At 50.9% G+C, this 22784-nt stretch overlaps 9 protein-coding genes across 9 annotated transcripts; 4 read left to right on the forward strand and 5 right to left on the reverse strand.

The window, feature by feature from the left end:
• Positions 1–3574: 3574 nt before the first annotated feature.
• NECHADRAFT_87795 (uncharacterized protein) lies at positions 3575–5821 on the forward strand (the record flags this gene model as incomplete). Its single annotated transcript, XM_003047249.1, has 7 exons — positions 3575–3908; positions 3961–3998; positions 4062–4444; positions 4493–4648; positions 4722–4781; positions 4862–5172; positions 5241–5821. The coding sequence occupies 7 exons, from the start codon at positions 3575–3577 to the stop codon at positions 5819–5821; spliced, it is 1863 nt and encodes a 620-aa protein (XP_003047295.1).
• A 191-nt stretch (positions 5822–6012) lies between these two features.
• Positions 6013–7749, reverse strand: NECHADRAFT_53879 (uncharacterized protein; the record flags this gene model as incomplete). The annotated part of the gene is made up of 6 exons (XM_003047422.1): positions 6013–6457; positions 6515–6891; positions 6952–7146; positions 7195–7435; positions 7461–7646; positions 7697–7749. The coding sequence occupies 6 exons, from the start codon at positions 7747–7749 to the stop codon at positions 6013–6015; spliced, it is 1497 nt and encodes a 498-aa protein (XP_003047468.1).
• Positions 7750–8578: 829 nt separating this feature from the next.
• NECHADRAFT_87797 (uncharacterized protein) lies at positions 8579–10355 on the reverse strand (the record flags this gene model as incomplete). The annotated part of the gene is made up of 7 exons (XM_003047423.1): positions 8579–9057; positions 9106–9190; positions 9243–9665; positions 9720–9812; positions 9863–10100; positions 10148–10277; positions 10325–10355. The coding sequence occupies 7 exons, from the start codon at positions 10353–10355 to the stop codon at positions 8579–8581; spliced, it is 1479 nt and encodes a 492-aa protein (XP_003047469.1).
• A 999-nt stretch (positions 10356–11354) lies between these two features.
• NECHADRAFT_97832 (uncharacterized protein) lies at positions 11355–13242 on the forward strand (the record flags this gene model as incomplete). Its single annotated transcript, XM_003047250.1, has 3 exons — positions 11355–12891; positions 12942–13105; positions 13156–13242. The coding sequence occupies 3 exons, from the start codon at positions 11355–11357 to the stop codon at positions 13240–13242; spliced, it is 1788 nt and encodes a 595-aa protein (XP_003047296.1).
• A 166-nt stretch (positions 13243–13408) lies between these two features.
• On the reverse strand, positions 13409–14979 carry NECHADRAFT_53975 (uncharacterized protein; the record flags this gene model as incomplete). The annotated part of the gene is made up of 5 exons (XM_003047424.1): positions 13409–13581; positions 13640–13805; positions 13859–14154; positions 14248–14606; positions 14627–14979. The coding sequence occupies 5 exons, from the start codon at positions 14977–14979 to the stop codon at positions 13409–13411; spliced, it is 1347 nt and encodes a 448-aa protein (XP_003047470.1).
• A 784-nt stretch (positions 14980–15763) lies between these two features.
• Positions 15764–16681, forward strand: NECHADRAFT_54173 (uncharacterized protein; the record flags this gene model as incomplete). The annotated part of the gene is made up of 1 exon (XM_003047251.1): positions 15764–16681. The coding sequence occupies one exon, from the start codon at positions 15764–15766 to the stop codon at positions 16679–16681; it is 918 nt and encodes a 305-aa protein (XP_003047297.1).
• A 291-nt stretch (positions 16682–16972) lies between these two features.
• Positions 16973–18183, forward strand: NECHADRAFT_53870 (uncharacterized protein; the record flags this gene model as incomplete). The annotated part of the gene is made up of 3 exons (XM_003047252.1): positions 16973–17051; positions 17101–17363; positions 17413–18183. 3 exons carry the CDS (start codon positions 16973–16975, stop codon positions 18181–18183), a joined length of 1113 nt encoding a protein of 370 aa, XP_003047298.1.
• Positions 18184–18504: 321 nt separating this feature from the next.
• NECHADRAFT_87802 (uncharacterized protein) lies at positions 18505–20014 on the reverse strand (the record flags this gene model as incomplete). The annotated part of the gene is made up of 3 exons (XM_003047425.1): positions 18505–19601; positions 19648–19884; positions 19936–20014. The coding sequence occupies 3 exons, from the start codon at positions 20012–20014 to the stop codon at positions 18505–18507; spliced, it is 1413 nt and encodes a 470-aa protein (XP_003047471.1).
• A 680-nt stretch (positions 20015–20694) lies between these two features.
• Positions 20695–21238, reverse strand: NECHADRAFT_97836 (small secreted protein; the record flags this gene model as incomplete). The annotated part of the gene is made up of 2 exons (XM_003047426.1): positions 20695–20889; positions 20939–21238. 2 exons carry the CDS (start codon positions 21236–21238, stop codon positions 20695–20697), a joined length of 495 nt encoding a protein of 164 aa, XP_003047472.1.
• Positions 21239–22784: the final 1546 nt, after the last annotated feature.

The raw sequence follows: 22784 nt of genomic DNA on the forward strand, positions 1-22784 counted from the left end.
GAGCAGAATGTAGGGATAGAGATGGCAGAGCAGCCCTTCTCTAGGCGGCGAGGCATGCAAGATATCTGGGATGCCGCCGAGAGGGATCTTGAAGTACATTATATATCTTCACGATAGTATTTGATGTGGAAATAGAGAACTCTTACCAAAGGAAAAGGCTCTGCTTTATATACCGCACGCATTGAGGCGATTCACTTACACCGCGGTAGCTACAGTGACGTGAGGGGGCATTATCTGTTCTTCACGGCCACGGGCAGACTCGTGCCTTGCCAATGGATGATATATCGTGCATTGAATAAGTGCATATATGAAGAATTATCCCCTTCCTTTAATTATATGCGTAAATGGTGTTGTTATTGATTGAAAAGGGATCGCTGTGGCACACACACACATATGCCTCTTACATAACCGATCTTATTTATACGCCTCGAGCGTACAGTATATCACGTGACCTTATTTGTACGCTCGAGCGTACATGTATGAGGGGCCCCGCCATCAGGATTGCTGACGTAAGTTTGACTGACCTGCTCTCTCTTGACACAGAGCGTCTTCTAACCATCTATATCGTATGCAGATGACAGGAGATGGACGTGCCGACTACGTGTCCATGGACCCAAACAACGGGCGACTCAACCTTTGGCACAACCGCTGCTGGCCGCTTGAATCTTCCGGCGACGGATCCTCCGGGGGATCTGATGAAGTTACCTGGAGGGACATTGACTGCACAAGTCCTGGGGCTAACGATGCGACTGTTGAACCTTCCTTCCGCTGGAACACACTACGTGCCTCCGAGGCCTGGGAAGACGCCCTGGACGATTGGAGGGCATCCAGGGGAAGTACTAACCTCAACTTTAGTATCATTATCAGCGATTACTTTCATGCGAGCGATCTCAGGAACTGTGGGAATATGATGGAAGAAAACAACTGCTATCAGACCGTAGATTGTGATGAAGACTATGGCGGCGCGGCACCCTTCTTGATTCTGAACTCTTTCATCGTCTTGTCTCAGGTATGTGCTTCTCTCCCTTATCTCCCTATTGCAGCAGTGAGCTGATTGTGGAATAATTCGAGAAAAGACCTTCTGGAACATCATCAACCTGTTCGGGGACGCAGCGACTGATGTCAAGGGAAGCATTGGGGTCTTTGCCAAGACCTTCGCTCCACCCGAGAGGGAGGATGGCGTAGGCCTGTATGTCATCCTTGACATTGTTGCCATGGGCTACGCCAGTATCATGGCACCTTTCTGGAACCGCTGGGCCCGGAACCTGGACTGGTCGAGGCGCAACTCGGATGACTTTGACACGATCAAAGATCTCGTCAACGACATGACATATCAGGGCATCACACTGGCCAAGGATCTCATCACCCAAGAGGACAAAGGCATAGACCCGGAGGCTCTGCTGGAAGACCAGGTTAGCGGCATCACAAGAGCATGGAGAGGTGGGATGGAGTCCTACGCCAAGACCCTATTCAACGGATCCGAGGCGAGCATAAAAAGGATGTCCAAGCTCATGGCCAGTGGCAAATTGATTGATCCAGGATCGCAGCTGGACAACGTTGGAGCTATCAACCTTGAGCTCAAGAAGACGCTCTACGGTATGCTCATTCCCATGGCGTGGAGGGTGGCCGGTCGAGATTTGAATCCATTGTACGTACCACCCCTAAAACCACCTCGGGGGCAAGCTGACTCTTTCTCGACACAGCATCTTGGACAGCGGACGGAGTTGCCAGGACGCGCCCAACGACGAGTGGATCCAGAATGTACTCGGCAAAGACACTCGCAACGATAGGATGATTTGTGACAAGGGCAAAAACAGGGCTTATTATCTTGTCGGCGCCGTGGACCCCTCCCAGAACTGCAAAAAAGCTGGGTGGGATGAGGAAACCGCCGAGTGCAAGGACTTTGAAGATCTCCCTGGTTTTGCTGAGCTGGGCACTCGTGTCGGTCTGAGTGACGAGGATGCGGATAGTTCTTCCAAAGATTGGGGACTTTTGTCGGCCGAGGATATTGTGTTTGGGTAAGTTTCCAGTCTTTTGCCTCGCCGTCTGTACCGCTGCTAACCCGTCGCCTAGATCCCTCGCGACCTTCAAGGCAAATGGTTATAAAAACACCCCCGAGTCAAAGCCACGTGCGGAATGGAACAGCCTTGACCAGTGGGAGGATACGCTCGATGCTTTGGTCGACAATGACATCAGAGCCCCTTACTTCTTTGACCTTCCCGTCTGCAATGCCGTCGATGCCTTTCTTAACTACAAGCTCGAGGGTGAAGGCGAAACCAGCAAGAAGGACAGAAAGTACTACTTTCCGTGCAACGAGGTTATTGACTGGGACATTCCTGACTGGGATGCCTGAGGCTGAGCGCTGTGAAGGGTTTTCTTTTTTTGTCATCTTACTTTCTATTTATGTATTATAATTTTCAACGTGTTTTATCATTACATATAACTTCACAGTCTCTATGTCCACTTGGTAGTGGTGCTGCCCTTGATGTTGTTATACGGTTAACGGTGCTGGGCGAGATAGCAATGAGACCGGTATGGAGGATAACTCCCGGTATATTCTTCCCGATAACTTCACCACGTGCCAGATCAACTACCCAATGACTCTGGGTGCTTTTTACAGTGGTGATGCGGTCAACTGATGTCTTTCCTTTTTCTCCCATTCTTTTTGTACTCCCCATTGTCCTGCACTTTCCAGAAAGACTGACAAGGCCGTTGCGGTGGATTGACTTAAACATAAAAAACACCCTTTATATCGGTACATCCTTGGGCTACTGGTTGGGTGAGAAAATGCCCCTTTGCTTTTGTCTGTATGTCTCGGTCGCCTGGCCAGTCCCCCTAAGCGCCGGAAATGCACCTGCATCGCATGAGAACTACTAAAATGGGGGGAGACCTCATCTTAAAATGCAGTGTGACCACCAAGTGGGTTTGATTGGATCCAACTTGGTTCAGCTGAGCTGGGGCTGAGAATCAGGCTCTGAATGTGCACCACACGTTTGTGTCCCCTTGCCTCAAATTGTGTCGTCTTGCCCAGGGCGTCAAGCACAGCCAGAGAGAGCCGCGATTCGCCATTGACATAATATAGCTTCTAACGTGTCGGAAGAGTCGGTAACTGTCGCTTCGCTGATTAGGCATCGGACCTCGTTGATAGGGGAATCCGAGGCTGCTGCAATCAGCCTTCTACAGCCTGCTACAGCCAGCCTGCTAATTTGCCGAGTGCATAACCTTGGCGCTTGCAGACGGGGTCTATAAATATTCCCCTCCCCTACTGGGCCATTTCGTCTTGGTTTCTTCACCTGACTGTCACTGCTTTCACAAGCAGCACCTTCTCAGTGACCGTTGCCCCGAAGATCATTCACAGCAACCAAAGGGCGCCCCAACAGAATCTGCATCCATTACCTAGGTAATTAGGTCGAATTTTGTGTAGGTAAAGGCCAAGAGCTAATCATAAAGAAGCATTGCCTCGGGCTCTTCAATATTTTCGATGTCATCCGACGCATTTTTGTGGGAGGGGGCTCAGTGTTCCAAGAATGGGGAACATAAAGAGCCATACCATTATTGCATGCGATGCGATGAGATGTTGTGCGACAATTGCTGGTTCAAGAGAAAAAAGCACGTAAAATCAGAACCAGGACATGAGAAGACCATCCCGAACGACGCCATCATTGTGTATTCCACACTAAAGGTTAATCTCGATGAGTGGCCCCTTTTGGAAGATGCAATAAGCCGATACAGGGCCCGGAGATCGAGCCAGATTGGCGACAGCAGCGAGTGGTTTGGCGTTAGAAGCAAGAGCAAAGCAGGAGACTACTTGTTGGTCGAGGGCCGTACATATGATCTGATGATGGGCTCCTCTAGGACGCTTACCTCTGATATTTACCCGGGCTTGGTCTCCTTTGTTGGCGAAACAGGTGCGTGTTGCATGCTCCTTGACTCCTAATGGCCTGGGCTAATTTTTACTAGGGTCGGGAAAGAGCACGTTGATCGGCCTGTTGTGCAAGGTATGTTCCCTCAATGGCTTGATCGGAAGTACTTGTGCCTTAATAATTCTCACATGTTTGCAGTCTTCCGGCCGTTTTTCTGCGAATCACTTCAAGACTCCGGTCGTGGGTGACTCAGAATCCCGCCAGCCAACCACGCCGAACGTCCACCTGTACGCCGATTCCCGAACTTTTATGAGTAAAAGTCATATTCTGTATGCCGAATGCGAAGAAGTGGATGGATATGAGATCCCTGCCCAGATGAGCAAGTCCATGGCTGGTGCTTCAGCTTCCAGCGATCTTCTACCCCCCTCCTCCCAAATTCCCGAGCTTGATTCGCAGGACATCATCTGGAGTAAGATGCCCAGGAACGATGGTGCCTGGACTAGAAAAGAGATTGCAAGGATTCTATTCTCGAGGGTTCTCTACATATTCTCGGATGTGGTCGTCTTTCCGTTCATTGGGCCGTAAGTAACCCTCGCCTCTGTTGGATGAAGTCTAAACCATCCCACCAGTCCGCTTGGTGACACGATCTCACAGTTAGTGAAATGGGGGCACAGCGCTATAATGCACTCGTACAACAAGCCAATTCTTCCAAGTGCTATTATTGCCTTCTTCAACCGGGATATTCGAGACGACTCTCTCAAATACGGCCTTACCGCTACCAAAATGTCATTTTTCAAAAAGCCCAGCCTCCAATGGGTTTCCGGGGACAAGGAACTACAGCCTTATATCCAGTATTAGAAGTCCAACGGGCAACACATTGGGTCGGCAGAGGAGCTTCTCAGTTGTTACTATTCCTCGGTGAGTGTTGTGCACTTTCCCAGCGGCCAAAGTCCGACCATGATGCACGAGCAGGTAAGGAAGCTCTATGGCAAAATCAGTCAAGTGTGCTTCAAGTCGCAGAAGCAAAGACAAGCGTCTTGCATGAAGTGGAATACCACCACTTTCCCTCTCTTTGTCCGCAAGGCATTCACACATTTTGCATCCAAGTACGAAACTTCATTCAACTTCTCCAATGCATGGGTCGATATTCAAAATTTCTCGGCCGAATTTAATTGGTCGCTATTTAACCTTGCGAGAATGGCTCGAGGGCGCCTAGATCTGTCTCACGCTGGTATAGACCTCTGGGTCGACCTCAGCGGCTTTGTTGCCTCTTGTTTGTTTCTGAAGTGTGCGAGAGCAAAACAGGCCGGTAAGAACTCTGCCCCTTGTCGACTCGAGATTGAAATTCCCGTGAGACCCTAGCTGAGTTTTCCATAGACTGCAGAGTCGCAGAGAAGATCTGGAAGCAAAGTGACGAGGCCATGGAACATTATTGGATGAAATTCTGGCCTTGTAACCACCGCATCCAGACACCGGAGGGATATCAGCAGTGCGTTAATGGCCCCTCCGGACACCCACACCACCAAGGAGGTAAGAGTGTCGAGAAAGGCGATCATTCAACAAGTCATTCACTCGAGGAGCTGAAAAATTACTTCCGCCATCGCATTGAAAACGCTTTCAATGAGCTAAAGGCCAGGCTCAAACACCTCAGTGACGACCACGAGCGGCTTAAAGGGGCATCCACGATTCACCTGGGTCAAACAAGGAACTTTTACCAGCTTATTGGCGGTATCGATAAGCTCATTAGCCACTTACCCTGTCTAGTTTGCCTGGATGGTGTCCCAGAACACAGCCTAACATGTGGTCATGTCATTTGCAGGGAGTGTGCAAACGCCGCCGGAGACTCGACCATTGGGGGCTTTGTGACGCTTGAAGGGTGCCCTTTTCAGAATCATCGCAAAGAAGACTGGCCAAGGGGACGGAGTGGGATATTGACACATCTTCCCAAGCCGGCCTAAGGACTCCATCGCTTGATCGGTATGGACCCAGCCAAGTAAGCTCGGTCTAAGCACGAAAACATACTCAAGAGCATGGACTTGTGTAATTCCACCTTTGACATGCCTGGTAGATCAAGGCAGCCTAGCATGAGAAATACATGCATCATACTCCAAGCATACATATGAATACCCGTACACATCACACTTACCACTTATTCGTTGTTAAACACCATTCCCTCTGGCACCTTGATCCACTGTAAAGTCTCGGGATCAAGCGATTTCTCACTCTCCTGTGCCTCTTTCCTGATGATGTCTGCTCTGCGCTTAGATCGTGCTTCAATGACGGCAGGAAAGTCTGCAGGTTGGACAGTGATACCCCCAACCAAATCTTCAGCATCGTACTGGACAGGGTGTCCGTATTCATCTTTGGTTGGGAGAAAATTAAACCCCCAGAAAAATCGTGAGATGGCCAAGAAGAGACTTCGCTCAGCGATATGGATGCCCTGGCAGAGGCGACGTCCGGCACCAAAGACGAAATTGTCGCGCTTCGCAACATCTCCAATGACGGATTGGTAGAGGGTTGATGGAATGTCTTTGAAACGATCTGGGTTGAAGACTCGCGGCTCCGGGCATCGCGTTTCATCCATGTGAATTGCCCTAGTTGGTACGATTAGATGTGAAGATCATGATGTGGAGAATGTTCCAAGTACTTACCAGACGTTGTTGATGATTGAAGAGTTCTTGGGGATTTGATAGCCTAGATAACTATCATCCTTGGTCACGTTGTGCGGCACCCCAAGAACGACCGTGGGCATCCACCGCAGAGTCTCCTTGATGCAACAACGAATAAAGGGCAGCTGGTCATAGTCTTCCATGGTGGGCAGGCGATCTGGCCCAACCACGCGATCAACTTCTTCCTGGCCTCTCTTTTGAACATTGGGCCAGATGAGCATTGCCAAGATGAAGCCGTAGAGGGTCGAGGCGGTGGAATCTGACCCAGCATCTAGCAACGACCCACTGATATAACCTGCAGCATCATCGGAAAATCCCTCGGTCAACTGCGCGCGGTAGATATCGTTACAGAAGCATGGCTGAGTGAGACAACGTTAGCTGTAAGTACCCCGAGAGAGCGAGATTGACGATGGGCATACGAGTCCGCGACCGTCCACGATCGCCTGCTTTGTCCTCGCCCAATGACCCAGATACATCTTCTTCTCAGCTTGGTGCAGCTTTCTTGCGTAGCTGACGTTGGGAGCGATGAAATCAGGGAGATTCTGGAGAGCAGGATAGAGATCGGCAAGCTGGGCGCTGGCACTTCCAGATAAGGCGCTCCATTTATCGAAGCCCTACGACTTGTTAGCGTCAATACACTGACTTGGCGGGATGTGGCATACATGGAAAAGTTGGAGCAGCTTTGGGTCCTGGTTGCTGATGCACCGAAACCCGAATATCATCTGAGTGGAAAGGGAGTATGAAGCACGCCTAATGTGAGGCAAGAGGTCGTCAGGCGTATCTAGGAGATTGGTCAAAAGAACTTTGTTCTCAAGGTCCTGGTAGGGCAAATAGGTCGCAGCGACCGTGATATTCAAGGCCTTGTGTATCATGCGATGAATCATCCGCCAGTTGCTCCCGTACCTCTACAACTAATGTTAGGATGGACAGTAGAAGACAAGGACGCCTCACCATGAGAACAAGTCTGAGGCCGCCACTCGCGATGCGCTGGCCAATGTACATATCAGGTCTGTCCGAGTATATCGCGCTCCTCTTGTCCAACAAATCCTTTACTGCCTCATCCGATGACAGGACAATCATGATTTTGGTTCCCAGGATGAGTGAGTATATCGGTCTTGAGCGATATTAGCGGGGGTGGGATCGGGGCATGGGTCAGATGCTCACCCGTACTGTTTGGCCCATTTTTCAAACTGTAGATGCGGCCTTTTTGTTGGCATCTGAACCGGTTAGATGGATGTCCAAACTGCCAGTTTCTCATAGACGGACCAGGTGTAAATTGCCCAGGAGCGGCAGTGTTGGCGGACCGGGCGGAAGGCCTGGAGGCCGCTGGCCGATCTTGGAGAGCTTGGCTAGGAGCAGCACAGCTAAAGCTGTGAAGCTGAGAACAACTGAGATTAACAAAGAAAGCATGATTTTAGGAATGTAACCGTGTTTGAAGTCCAGACGTTTGGGTGGCTTGGGCGACCTATTGTTGGTTTATTATACTCAGCTTTGCTTTAGACTAATGCAACCAGTTCCCATGGGCCAGTCACCTTCCACATAAAGACGCCTTAGTAACACGATCTGAACGATAACATTGGAACAGAAGCCCCCGGCACAGTTGGTCCGGCTCCGCCGAAGCATATGCGATGCAGAGCCCAGGGGGTGTCGTGAATTCCCGGGCGGGTAAACGGGGCTTCCACTTGAACCGGTTAGCGTCAGTTGGAGATGGTTGACACTTGACTTGATCCGTCGGCTAGCTGACAGTGGTGGGAAGGAGAGTTGATGGCGTGACGCGGGCTGCAAGTTTACTGATCTCGAGGAGTTGTCGAAGTCTTATCAATCAGCTTTACTCCTTTGCTTCTAGCAAGATACAAGATCAAGATGGCTATCTCTGGCTGACGGGGGACAGGGTCAGATTAATTGCTTTTGGGGAGCGCAGATAATGTCTCATTGGATGTGGAACCCTGATAGACCTCGGTCTGGCAGACACAATGGTTGACTTCTAGGAAACAGCAAGTCTATTAATTAACGCCTCCTTCCCTCGTCTCCTTCGTCTAAAAGAACCTACAAGTGAGTGGCGTTCTCGTTGAATTTGGCCATCATTCGCTGTCCAATCACGGGATCAACCTTAGAAAACATCTCGACAACAGCCTGCCTCAACGGAGCTGGCACACCCTCCAATGCACCGGTCACCGTTTGAATCCACTGGGCCCTCTCCTCTTCGTCAAACACCCTCCTCCACAGCTCTCGAGGTTGAACATAGTCTTGCTCATCAACCGGAATCTCATTCAAGCCGAGGACCGCGGTGGGCGACACACGCTCATGGTGTGATATCTGGGCCATGGCTGTAGAGGATATCCCGGGGCTCAGGGTACTTCGAACATAGTTTGGATCTCCTCCGTAGTTCTTGGTGACGGTGATACCGTCGCGTTCGTACGGTGCGTAGACCGGGGCGATGGGGCGGTTAGAGGGCAGCTGGGTATAGTTGACTCCGAGGCGGTACCTCTGGGCGTCGGGGTAGGCAAACATTCGAGCTTGTAGCACTGCGGATGGTTAGTTCTGGTGGTCGAAAAGTGAGGGGCAATTCTTACTAGGGTCTGGCGTCATGGCGATGCCTGGAACTATGTTGGAGGGGGAAAATGCGGCTTGCTCAATGTCGGCGAAGTAGTTGTCGGGCTAACCGTCAGTGTCAGCAGCTATCATTCTTCTTTGAGGGGCCATGTCTTACGTTTTTATTCAGCGTCATTTTTCCAACTTCAATCAAGGGAAAGTCCTTGTGTGACCAGACCTTGGTAATGTCGAACAAAGCTCGGCCGAAAGCTTCGGCTTGCTCGGGTTCCATGATCTGAACGTACAGCTTCCAGACAGGGTATTCCCCACGAGCAATGGCTTCCCAGAGATCTTGATTGTGGTGGTCGGGGTTGGCACCGGCCTCCTTCTCAGCATCCTCGGCCGAAGCAAAATGGGTGTGGCCACCTTCAGGACGGAAGTGGAACTTGCAGTATCGGAAGCGGCCTTGACTATCCACCAGCTTAAAGGTGTGGACTCCAAACCCAGTAACGCGACGGATCGAGTCTGGGAGACCGCGGGTGCCAAAGAGGTGCATCAGTGCGTGGACACTTTCGGGTTGGTTGACGTGAAAGTCCCAAAACTGGGAATAGGAATTAGACCGGTCGAGAGTAGAAGGATCTGAAGAAAAACTCACCATAGTTGCATCGGGCCTATTAGTAGCGGGATGCTTCTTGTGGCTGCGGTTAAGGGATGGAAAGCGCATCGGGTCGCGGATGAAGAACACGGGCTTTTCAGATTAGAATGGGATGCTGTGGTAGGGGAGCACACAAAACGTACGATATGGTTTCCAACGATGTCATGGTTGCCCTCCTCTGTGTAGAACTTTACAGAGAAGCCTCGCACATCTCGAACTGTATCTGCACTGCCCTTCTCACCACCAGTGGAGCTCAGACGGAAGAGGACTCGCGTCTTCTTGCCGACAGTGTCTAGGAACTTGGCGCAAGTCAACTGAGCAATGTCCTTGTTGGTGACTTCGAATTCACCCCAGGCGCCTGACGCCTTGGCATGCACGACTCTATAGGGCGTTAGATAGACCAATAGATAAATGTATCATTTGCGTACCTCTCCGGGATGCGCTCTCGGCTGAAATGCGCCAGAGTCTCGAGGAGGAGGGTGTCTCCTAGAGTGGTGATGCCTCCACCACCAAAAACTGGCAAAGTGGTACTGACGGAGGGATCCCGAAGTGGCTGGCCTTGAAGAGAGTTAGAAATCCAGTATTTGAGCAGGTATTGCACGCACCTTCAGCCAAGGTATACACGGGCCTCGACATTGTGGTTATTTCTAAATGGTAAACTCAGGATTTGTAAGAAGTGTCTGGACGTCAAAGATTTGTCTGCCTGTGTTCTTGGAATAATGGGAGAACCACTCTGGTAAAGACTCTGATGCCAGCATTGGAAGTCATTGTACTTTTAAAAGTGATTATTATTGTGCTGTTTGAAGTCTTCTCCGACCAGTAATGAAAGAGGTTTTCAAGCTGACTGGATGATTCAGAGTTGAATGCCGAGCTAACCGCGAGCGAGACGCTTCAGCTTGCGCAGCAGATAATGGATCACCCGGAGTTCGGCAAGATACGATAAGCCAAGAGTTTTTCGCTTTCACGGCTCAGATAACTGTCACTTTGAATGGAAGAAGCGCTTCTGGAACTTTTCTACAGCACAAGCCGGCAATGTCAGTCCGGAGTTGTGTGGAACTGCCGGGTAGGCCGGTAGGGTTGATGCACGATGGCTGCCCTTAGTAACACTACCCGTCCAATAAGCTCACAATGGACCCTTCATAGTGCTACCCATTTCGTCTGCCCTGACGTCAGAAGCTCCATTAAGGTCGGTACGTACAGATGCCGATGACCCGACTAAAAAAGACTACGGAGAATTTCTTGCCGGCATTGGAGTTCGGACTTGGCTCGGCGAGTCTTTTCGCTGCCGTGAAAGTCGAAAACACCATGACAGATGGTTTGGATTGACCGGGGTTTGACGGATGGCGATGCCGAATTGCGCGTAATACCAGAAACACTGAGTTGAATTGAGATTCATCCTGCAAAAGATGACATCGATGGCATTTCGAGTAGGTATATAGCATCTCACATTGCCAGTGCTTTTCAACTTGGCCATCATCCACAGCTTCTCAAGCTTCTACAACATCATCACTTCTACAACTCAATTACCTTACAACTCCTAACTACTACAACTCAACTACTCTCACAACTTTACCACTCTCAAGTCTTCTTCAACTCCCCCGACCTCTTACACCACATTTTATCATACATCCAATCATGGCTTTCGTCGCCAACGGAAACGAGTACGACTTCATCGTCGTTGGTGGTGGCACCGCTGGCAACGCCGTTGCTGGTCGCCTCGCCGAAAACCCTCATGTCCGCATCCTAGTCATCGAGGCCGGTATTCCCAACCCCCACCAGGTTCCCGAGATCACCACCCCCTCTCAAGCCTTCAACCTGCGCGGCAGCAAGCATGACTGGGCATACAAGTCGACAATGATCAAGCGGGATGACTATGAGCGAATTGAGAAGCCCAACACCCGTGGCAAGGCTCTCGGCGGATCATCCTGCGCCAACTACTTCACATGGATTCCCGGCTCAAAGCCTACTTTCGACGACTGGGAGGAGTTTGGCGGTCCTGAGTGGAACTGGGACGGCTGCGTTGACTACCTTCGCAAGTGTGCAACCTATCACGACGAGGAGAAGCTCTACCCTGCTGAGCTGAAGAAGATTGGCACTGGCGGCCCTATCCAGATTGCCCACGCTGATCTGGTCCCGGAGATGCAACCCTGGCGAGACGCTCTGACTCAGGCCTGGGTCTCCAAGGGCGAGGTCCTCACCGAAAACATTTATGATGGCGAGATGCGAGGCCTGACTCACTGCGTCGATACCATCCACGGCGGTCAGCGCCAGGGCAGCTTCCTATACCTCAAGAACAAGCCCAACGTCAGCATCCTCTACGGAGTCCAATCTAAGCAGTTGATCCTTGACCCTCACACCAATGCCTGTCTTGGTGTTACTGTCATCAACCCTACCAATAACCATGAGCTCAGCGTCTACGCTAGCCGCGAGGTCATCGTATCTCAGGGTGTTTTCGAGACTCCTAAGCTCCTGATGCTCTCTGGTGTTGGTCCCGCCAAGGAGCTGGCCAAGAACGGGGTTGAAGTCAAGGTTGACTCTCCTCATGTTGGCCAGCATCTCCTAGACCATCCCATTGTTCCCTTCGTTCTCAAGGTCAAGGATGGCTTCGGTATGGAGGATTATATTCTCCGCAACGGTACTGCCAACAGCGCTGCTGTTGCTCAGTACAAGCGTGACAAGACTGGTCCTATCGGCTCTGGTCTTCTTGAGCTTGTTGGATTCCCTCGAATTGATGAGCGCCTCGAGAAGCACCAGGCTTACCGTGAGGCCAAGGCTGCCAATGGTGGCCTCGATCCATTTGGCCCTGCTGGTCAGCCTCATTTTGAGCTTGACTTTGTCGGCATGTTCAGCACCGCTTTCCAGTGGCACTACCCTCTTCCTGAGCAGGGCAACTACATGACTGTTATTGTTGACCTGCTGCGCCCGCTGTCTGAGGGCGAGGTCACCCTGAACAGCGCTGACCCCCTGGTTCAGCCCAACATCAACCTCAACTTCTTTGGTAATGATTTGGATATTCTGGCCATGCGAGAGGGTGTCCGCTGGACCTACGATGTCCTCACTACCGGAGCGGGCTTCAAGGATGTCGTTGTCGGCGAGTATCCTTGGCGAATGCCCCTCGAGTCAGACGCCGAAATGAAGAGGGCCGTTCTTGACCGTAGCCAGACTGGTTTCCGTGAGTATACTTGGTGCAAGCGTAAAAGACACCGCTAACATATCTGACAGACCCTTGTGGTACTGCTCGTCTTTCCAAGAGCATCCAGCAGGGCGTTGTTGATTCCCGTCTTCGCGTCCACGGCGTCAAGAACCTCCGTGTCGTTGATGCTTCTGTCATCCCGGTCATCCCCGATTGCCGTATCCAAAACTCTGTCTACATGATTGGAGAGAAGGTAAGAAGAAATCATTCTAGTTCTCAAAATCATACTAACCCATGGCTCAGGCTGCCGACATGATCAAGTCTGATCACGCAGACATCTTTGGGGAGGGCGCCTTCAGGAACATCCGCTCTTTCACAAGCCGTCTGTGAACAGACCGCAGCGGGGAATACATAGATTGCTAGTTTAGAGGCGTTCATAGAGTAAATTTCTCAATACAATCATCCACATACATACTCAGTAGCATGCAGTTTCTACATATTTATATTAAAGTCAGGCGTGGCACTGTCAAGCAAGTGCTCCAACCGCTCAACACGTCTAGCTTGATAGCCACGGATCCTTTAGTAGCTCTTTTGCTGTCGGACGATCATTAGGATCCCACGCAAGAGCTCTTCTCATAAACGCAAGGAACTTGGTTTTGTCCTCTAACTTGGTTTCAGCCGCCTCCAAGGTCTTTTCTTTCGGGATGGGAACGAACTCATCCCACTTATCTAAGCGAGAAGACACGGTTAGTCATATTACGCAGCGAGTTGACATCGACAGACATACAATCTTCATTCCAATACTCGAGCGCCCTCTTGCGATGCCGGTTGAGGAGATCGGCGGGCGGGGGGCCCAAGGCAGCGATGAGTTCAGAGAGGTGAACGCCATCCGAAAAGCTGCCGTCTTCTTTGCGGGCGCTGAAGAGGGTCCGACCCTCGAGGAGATCCCACGCCTAATAGGAATAAGCTTGCGAAATCGGGAAACAGAGTAAGGTGGTAAACTGACTGTGAGGCCAACACTCCATATATCAACAGGATAACTCCATTGGATATATAGAAGGGTTTCTGGGGCTCTGTACATGATGGGCATGATATCACCAGCGTGAGGCCCTGCGCCGAGTCTGACTTCTCCAAAGTCAGAGAGAAGAAGCGGCCCAACCTTGGGCTTCATCAGGCGGGAAAAATAAATGTTTCGGTCTGGTAGTTCCTTGCGAGGAACGGGATTTGAGAATTCGTTGTCTTCGAGCTTCTTGAAGAGGGAATTGTCCTCTAGACCAAGGAGAAGATTGCCAGGGTGGATGTCTAATGGCTCAATTAGTCAATACGATCCAGAGGAAGGAGAAGGGAAGGAAGAAAAGGATAAGAAGTAATAGGAGGAGAAAGAGAATTGCATACCAGTATGGACGACCTGAGCCTCTGTATGAAGGAAATCGACGGCCTGGAGAAGCTCCTTGATGGCGCTTTTGACGAAGTCCTCGTCAAAACCACGACCCTTCATAAACACAGTGTCCATATCACGGAGGCTCATTTGAGAGACCTGCAGAGCTAGAACGATGTGGCTTCCATGAGGGCCAGAGACCTGAAAGGAAGCCATGAGCCTTCTGACGTTATCGGCTCCCACGTGTTTGCTAGTGAGTAGGACAGCATTCAAGCGTTCGTAGAATGGTAGCTCCCGATGCTCGACAGAGTTGTGGATGTAGACTTTGAGAGCTACGTACTGATGATCCCTTTCACTGACTGTTAGGCGCGTCACGCTTTTTCACGAGGGACTCACTCAAGATCGCGGGTAAGCCAGATGGTCGAGGATGAACCAAAGCCCAATTTGGCCACTATCTGAAACCTACCATTGAAGACCTCGCCTAAGCGCACTGGATAGAAGTGATCGGGGTTGTACTCTGGCATGTCCTCTTCTTCTATGGATTGGTCTTTGTCGATCACATCAAACCCTTGAGTGGGAAACGTCCGCGGTTCCGATCGCGGACGTGCCGTTGAAAACAGGGCCAGGCTCGTACCGAGGCGGCTGAGTGGCCATGACGGCGATCTGGCGGCAAGTAGATGAGCGTGAAGAGATGGTATTGAGTGAGAATATATCCTTGATGATGAGAAGGGCAGTCGGGCGAATGCCATGCGACACGATGCCATGGCCGGTTGTTGTTAAGGGGAGGATCTTTAGAGGGCTCACATGGCTGAGGCTAAAATTCTTAGTGAGGCGCAGTCAACCAACAACGGGCAGCACATATGCATTCGGTAGCCCACATTACTCGCACTGTCTCTCTAATATGTGGCATGATATTTCACGTACTCTACTCTTTTGGTCAATTCTTTAACGCGACTGATTTATTGAAGCCCAAAGGGAAGTGTCCCGCAACCCACACTCGCCCAGCAGCCCAACCCAGTCCGCCTCCAGGCCAATGACAAAGTAAAAGATACATTTCAACAGGCGCCATGGCATGAAGCGCCTTATTTCTGCACGACACCAGCGATGTGTTCGTCTGGTCTTTCCTATTCTGGCTTGGTCGTCGAGCGGAAATTTAAGCTTACCTGTGGTTTCGGTGTGGGTGCTGATCAATCAACACCTCCACATCTCGATTTCTAAGCTTCGACGTGCCTTGATGGCCTCGAATTCATCCGAGCCATACCAAATGATTCAATTGATCCATGCCAGCTTATTTACTCGGCGTGAGTCACGACTCAGATAGATGACCCGACCTTCAACCATCGTGAACCGCCTGTTAGACGTTAGATTGCGTAGCTCAAACGGAGGTGAGGCCGGCATGTGAAGATATTCATTGCCTGAAATGTGGTATAAAGAGCCGATAAGCTTTCCGTAACAGTTTTGAATCAACAAACATCAAGATCCTCAACAAATAAAACTCAGCATTCATCAATCATTATACTTGCAACGCTCAGAATGGCCACTCCCCAAGCTCTCACGTTTCTCGGCCTCGGCAACATGGGTTCCGCCCTTGTACAAACTCTTCTGAAGGCATCTCACAGAGTGACCATCTGGAACCGCACTGTCGATCGACCTCAGGTCAAAGCTGCTGTTGAGGCTGGAGCTATCCTCGAAGTGGACGTCCAGACTGCCATCTCAAGGAACAATATCATCGTCATCTGTCTCCTCGACTACTCCAGCATCAAGACTGCACTAGCTGGAATCTCAGCCTCTGCTCTCGATGGAAAGACCATTGTCAACCTTACCAACGGTACGCCGAAACAAGCACGAGAGATGGCAGCTTGGACCGCCTCCCACTCTGCCAAACACTACTTTGACGGGGCGGTCATGGTAACGCCTCAGATGATCGGCGGGCCCCAGTCATTTTTTGTCGTCAGTGGACAAACCTCCGAAGCATTCAAGCCCATCGCCTCTCTCCTCGAACCGATCGGAAGGCCAGAGTATCTCGGCACTGCCATCGATGCTGCTGCTCGGTATGACCTTGCTGCTTTGTCATCAATGTTCGGCATGTTCAGCGGAATGTTTGTCGCCATGGCACTGCTCAAGAAGGGTCACACTAAAACCGACGAGAAGCTTGAACCTGTGGTGTCAGGCAGCCTGAACCCGTTCTTGGGTGCATTGATCCCGTATAATGGGCTTCTTGCCCGGTCTTGGGACGACAAGGCGTGGGATGATAACCTGGGAAATCCGATCGGGATGCAGGTACAGGCGTTGAGGAATATTCTGGAGGCTTGTCGTGATGATGGGATGGATGATGGGTTTCTCAAGAACTTGACGACGGTTATGGAGGGGGTGGTGAAGGATAGAGGAGAGAATGGTGGGATCGCCGTGATTGGAGAGTATCTCTTAAACGGACGGTTGACTAAAGAGTAGTGGCTAGCCAATGATGCAGGACCTTTGGCAAGTCAGTGCATGAGAGATGCAGATCAGATAGACTGAATACTACATGGTTGCAGTGAGAGGCGTACGCAATTGGGGTTGCTGATGGCGAGATCCCGATGCATTTATCCGGCCGTGAAATCCAACGTTGGATCAGGGCGTCATTAAAGAAGCGCAGTTGCATCATGCATTCAGTACTCAACGTCTCCTCTGCGACTTTGCTGCAAGGCTGATGAGGTAGTGAAGACACTCTGATAACCTCAAATCGAAGCGGCTGCATCCATCATGACCACAATACTCGCCCACCCAGGCCAGCATACTGCCCTGCCAGCATACAAGCAGGTCGACGAGACCAAGTATGATCGTAAGTCAAAATGAAATCTCAAACAGGTACAAACCTAATTGATGTTTAGTTGATTGGGCAGACCTGGTCACATTGGATCTCTCCACGTTCGACCAACCCGGAGGCAAAGAGGCTCTGGCGAAGCAACTATTTGACGCCATTCAAAACATTGGCTTCTTCTACGTCATCAACTTCGGCCTTTCTCAAGAAGAAGTCGACCGCCAGTTCGCGATTGGCAAGTCTTTTTTCGAGCTATCTACCGAGGAGAAGCTCAAGTACCGTGCCGATCTAGCCAATGGCGGCTACAATGGTTACAAACCACTCGGACTGCGTGTCAGTTCCCATGTGTCCTACTACTAGCGGACTCGCTGACAAGGACTAGGAGATCAAGCCTGGCATCTTTGATAACACAGAGATTTACAACATCCCCAAGTTTATTCCAGAACTTGAACGACCGCAGCCCGATGTCATCAACGCAAACAAGCCAGATATTGAGCGCTTCGCTCGTCACATCCACTCCAACATTGCCCTGAAGCTGCTCACTCTCTTCGCCATCATCCTAGAACTCCCAGAGGACCATTTCACCAAGTCTCACCGCTATGACGAAGCTGTCTCGGACTGTCACCTTCGATACATGAAGTATCATCCTCGCGACGACGCCATCAACGCCAAGCTTGATAACGTCTGGGTCAAAGGACACACTGACTACGGGAGCCTTACGCTTCTTTTTCGCCAACCCGTCGCAGCGCTGCAAGTTCTCACCCCAAGCGGTAACTGGAAGTGGGTGAAGCCGTACGATGGAAGCATCACAGTGAACGTGGCCGATGCTCTGCAATTCTTGGCGAATGGATTCTTGAAGAGCTCGGTTCATCGCGTGGTCGCGCCTCCACCTGACCAGGCCGGGATCACTCGTCTTGGTGTCTTATACTTTGTGAGACCGGAGAATGACCTCGAGCTCAAGCCAGTGGAGAGTCCTGTTTTGGAGAGGTTGGGCTACAAGCCAGATGAGAGTTCGCAGTTGGGCGCAGGAATTACAGCAGGAGAGTGGGTCAAGGCGAGGGTCAAGGCTGGAGTGGACAGAGGTGAGAAGGCAAGGAGTGAGGTATCGGAGCAGGAGATTATCAAGGGTGTCAAGGCCAAGTATTATGATTAAATGGGAGAAAAGCATTTTGGTGGTGCCACTCACGCCCAAGAGAATCACACCCTACCCGGCTAAATGGTGCACCATACCTGTAGCACACAGAGGCTATGATTTAGCATGCAAGTAATTCGATATAGTCATAGTCTCATAAACGCTCTACTCTTGTACACACCTTCTCATACACTGGTAGTCGCCAGCCCAGATACTTCCCATAACAAGCAAAGCTTGCGTACACTTTTCCCCGAGGTATTAATACTAACTGTAGAGAAAAGAGGTTTTCTTCCAGTCCTCCCCACCGTCCCTCTCATACCTAGAGCATTGCGTGGACATTAGTTACATGCCCTTCCGGCTGCTCTGCAACCACTGCTGCAGACTCTTCTGCACAGACTCAAGTCCATCGCGAACAGTCTGCGTAGACGTCTCAACGCCATCGGCAGCGGTTTTGGCTGACTCGATCAACTCACGAGCCGTCTTAAGCTCTCCGTTCAAAGCCGCCGCGTTGGCCTGCTCGCCTAGTCTCGCCACATCTTCGGCGCCCTTTGCAGCCGCCAGCTCAGCGTCTGGGATACCCGCAATCTTCTCGCTGATAGTCTTGGCGGTACCGGCGGCATGCTCGGCGCTGTACTCGGCGTTTCGTCGAGCTACTGCGTCTTGTCGGGTTGCGTTCTCGGATGCGCGGACGGCAGATTGGGCTGCTCGGAGAAGTGCAACAGCCTCTCTAGCTCTCTCTTGGGCGCTCTCGGCTGTTTGTCGCAAATATCGGGCCAGTCGCTCCGTCTGAGCATCTCCCTTCTTTTGGCTGTCTGGCTTCTCGGCTTCCTCGCAAGCACTCGCGGCGTCAACAAGTCGGTGAGCCTTAATAATGGCATCCTCGGCAGGAGCGGTCGTCTCTCCCAGGGCAGACCAAGCACGAGATGCGACGTCGAAAAAGTCGGAGAGTCTAACCGTGTTTGCGAGAACGGCGTCGCGTCGGGCGGCAGCAGCAGCAGTTAGCATCTCCTGCTCATACTGTCTGGCTGAGACACCATATTGTTGAGCTGCGGCAGCCGAAACCTTGGCTCGTGAGATTTCCTGCGTGACCTGGTTCGAGATGGTACGGAGCTGCTCCTGGTAGGCGTAGTAAATATAGACCCAAGTGCCGACAGACACGCCAACGAGACCGAAGCCAAAGAATGGGAGAAGGGTGGGCGAAAAGAAGATGAAGACGGCTGTTAGCGACCACCAATTGAGGAGGACCCAATAAGTCTGCGCATGCTCAAGGTAGCAGAACCGAAGAGGGCCGTAAATCTTTGTGACCGGGGCGAAAAGGTAGAGAACAGTGCAGACGGCGACGACAATGGTCATGAACAAAAATCGAACCCAGGTTGGGAATGGGAACGGGATGCTGTAGTAGATGGGCAAGTAATAACCCAGCGAGATTAAGGATCCAACTGCATTGCAATTAGACGTGAGGGTGCTAAATCTGAGTCAACTTACTCTTAAAGTAAGTGCCGATTCTGTTGGAGACGGTCTGAAGAGCAAAGAAAGGTCCAAGAAAAGAAGCCCAAGACGTATTGTTGTTGTTCTCTCCATCACCACTTGGCAGCGCCCAGACACCACCAAAATACAGCGCGGCGATGAGAATAAGTGGAGCCGAAGTCTGCGAGGTGAGCAAGGTATACAGATCCGGGAGAAGCGGGAAATGATTGAGAATGAGAGCAAGGAAAATGACGCCTGAAATACCCCGTTAGCGAAACCGACAGAGCTCAATTGAGCGTCTCTTACTCTTGACGTGAGGCGCAATGAGCCTCGAGAGCGTCTCCAAGGCGGGAAACAAATCCTGTCCACTGTTTTGCGAAGACATGGCTTCTACAGTCGCTAGCAATTGGCTGACCTGACCTTTGTCCTCAATTGCGCAGTGGGAGAACCAGGCCTTTTATTTTCCATGTTTCCGCTGCAAAGGCAGGGCTGTCGGGCGCCAAATGGCACAGGTTTTGCTGCACAACGACGTGTTCATGGGGTTATCGTCGTTGAATGCCGCCCAATTGCTGACGCTGAGGATGGGGCCCGTAGATGGGAAAATGACAATATGCAGGCTTGATCCATGGCGATTTGGCAGTAAACTTGGTCGTGACGCGGCCGTGCTGCTGTCAGGCTGGCCTCATTCGTGCCTTGTCGCCACTTGGGTAGCAGGGCCTGTCCCTGGCTGGCGCCCGGTTGAATAGGAAGAATTTGTAGTGGAATTGCATGCCTTGGTTGAATGATTGGGTCTTGATGCCGTGGAACTGGTTGGGCATATGCAAAATACAGCGACTGGTGATACTCGGCCGAGGGTGCCCTGCGCCAAGATGCCTACTCCACATCACAGCAACAAGGTCAATTCACAGCAGAAAAGAACACAATAAAATGACATCAGGCAAGGGCATTATTATTGCGCTTATCAAAAGCTTCAAACTCATAAAAGAAACAGGTCGAGTATCCCGCACTCAAGATTCCCTGTCCACCAAGCCATATCCATTAATGCTTTGTATTACTTCCATTCCTTTAGTCCGTAGTCGCGTCAAAAGACAAGAAAGTCGAAGCTTGTCCGGCGGCCTCTTCGTCCTGTGAAATGTTGTTCTGCAGCTTCTGGTTCTCCGTCTCCATCTTGTCGGCCACGTCTTCACCCTGGGCTTGCTGGATTTGAAGCTTGAGCATGGTGGCGGTGAGCTTCAGGACCTTGTTCTTGATCTTGCCGCGCTGTAAACTGTTAGATCATGCTTTCAAAATTGGACTTGTTGGCACTCACCTGGAGAGCGTCGGCCTCCTCACCGGAAGCAGCATCAATGGCAGTGTTGAAAGCCTCCTTCTCGGCGTCGTTGGCGATCTGGTTGACGCTGTTGAGAAAGTCGATGTCCGACTGCTCAACAGTTGTCAAATCATTGGGAAGACCACCAAGCTTCTGGAGAGCCTCCTGAGCAGCGTTTCCGGCAGTGCCGCCGCTGATGGAAAGGTCGTTGTAGGTGGATGTGCTAAAGACGGCGCGCTTGCTAAGAGGAGCAGCGAAGGCGGTGGCGGCGAAGCTGAGGAGGACAGTGGAGAACTTCATGTTGGCGGTTTTTCGAAGTGTTTCTTTTGTTTGTTGAGTTTGAAGGGTAAAGTGAAAAAGAGTATTGATTTGTACAGCGCAGCTGTTGAGTCAATATGTACAGTCCAGCTGTGGAAGAAGGGGAAGATGTCGAGTACAGATGAGATGGGATGAAATGATTGTGTTGGGATGAAGAAAGAGAAACAACATTGAGCTGGATTTCATCTCTCTTTAATAGTTCAATTGAGATGACTCCTGCCAGGCCTCTGAGACATCGTCACCGAGATGCGACCTCGTCTCCGAGAATGAGCTTCAGGCCAACCAGCTCAAACGCCCCGAGTCTATTTACAGACAAGCTTAAGCGCCAAGTTTTCAATGCAACAATTAGATCAGATGGCATATACCCAAGATGTTCTCGCGAGTTGATAGGTCCGACAGTGTATTGTTGGAGGTTGGACATCGCTTAGAGCAACCCCTGTCAAACCGCTACTCGGCCGACCCAAAACAAGGGGGTGACCTTGTCCGTCGCATCTTTGTTGCGACGGTTGCATCGCGTCTTGGATTTCGGATGAACTGCCGCTATCGAGATTTTTCTTCTTACTATTTCTGTCAAAGCGAATTGCCCCTTGTTCCAGCCTGTCGCACGCACGTCTCGCATGGTGGACGGGGTCCAATTGACGGCATTACCGGATTATGATGTATTTTATGGGAATAATCTCGGTAATCAGGTCAACCATCTGCATTCGTCCAAGATCAAAAGTACACAGCTTCTTTGGTCATAGTCCAGTCTTGATCCCACCGTGTTTACCTACGCTTACTCCCCTTTTCTCCTTTGTAGATGAGGTGCTCTGGGGTGCTCGGTGTTCCATTCATAAATCCTTAGACCATCTTTAGACACCGTTCAATCTAAAATCATATCTTTACTAGACTACCTTCAGCTAGGTATTTGATATTACTTTCCTAAGCCCGGATTGTGAACTTGTTGAGAAAAAGTTTGCTTGATCCGGGCTGTTGGGATTCCATCAATTTGAACTCTTAACCCCTAGAGCTGGATTTGGTGTGTTTTGATCCTCTCGCGACGAGCCGGGTTTGTCCGTTTTCCTGTTCGTACATACATACCAGATCATTGCTCTCCGTGGCATGTCTTCAGCTCTTTCCTCTTTGAGTCGGTTCGCTCTTTCCGATTTTAGGATGCACAGACCTTTGCCCGTTGGGTTCCCAACATCTCATCCAACCTTCAACAGAACCAACTTCTTTTCTGCGTCGACCATCTGTATATTTTCGCCGTCCCAGTGGCTCATGAGCCCTCTTACAGCCATACCTCGCTTCGTAGAAAGCAGCACGGAGTCAACCCCTTCACCGATTCAAGCTTTTCCCTTCGCGTTCCGGCGCCCACCATTATCTTCGATCCCATCAGACTCCATTCGTCATTCCGCAATTGGGCACTGTTCCCTCGACTCGGCTTCTAGACTTTGCGTTCAAGCCTCGGATCACGTCGCAGACCCCGAGCTCCCGATCCATTCAGTTCAACCATTTCCTCCGCGTTCTGGTACCCAGTGCCTTCCTG

The sequence above is a fragment of the Fusarium vanettenii genome (assembly GCF_000151355.1).
Source record: "Fusarium vanettenii 77-13-4 chromosome 12 genomic scaffold NECHAsca_15_chr12_5_0, whole genome shotgun sequence".
Lineage (NCBI taxonomy): Eukaryota > Fungi > Ascomycota > Sordariomycetes > Hypocreales > Nectriaceae > Fusarium > Fusarium vanettenii.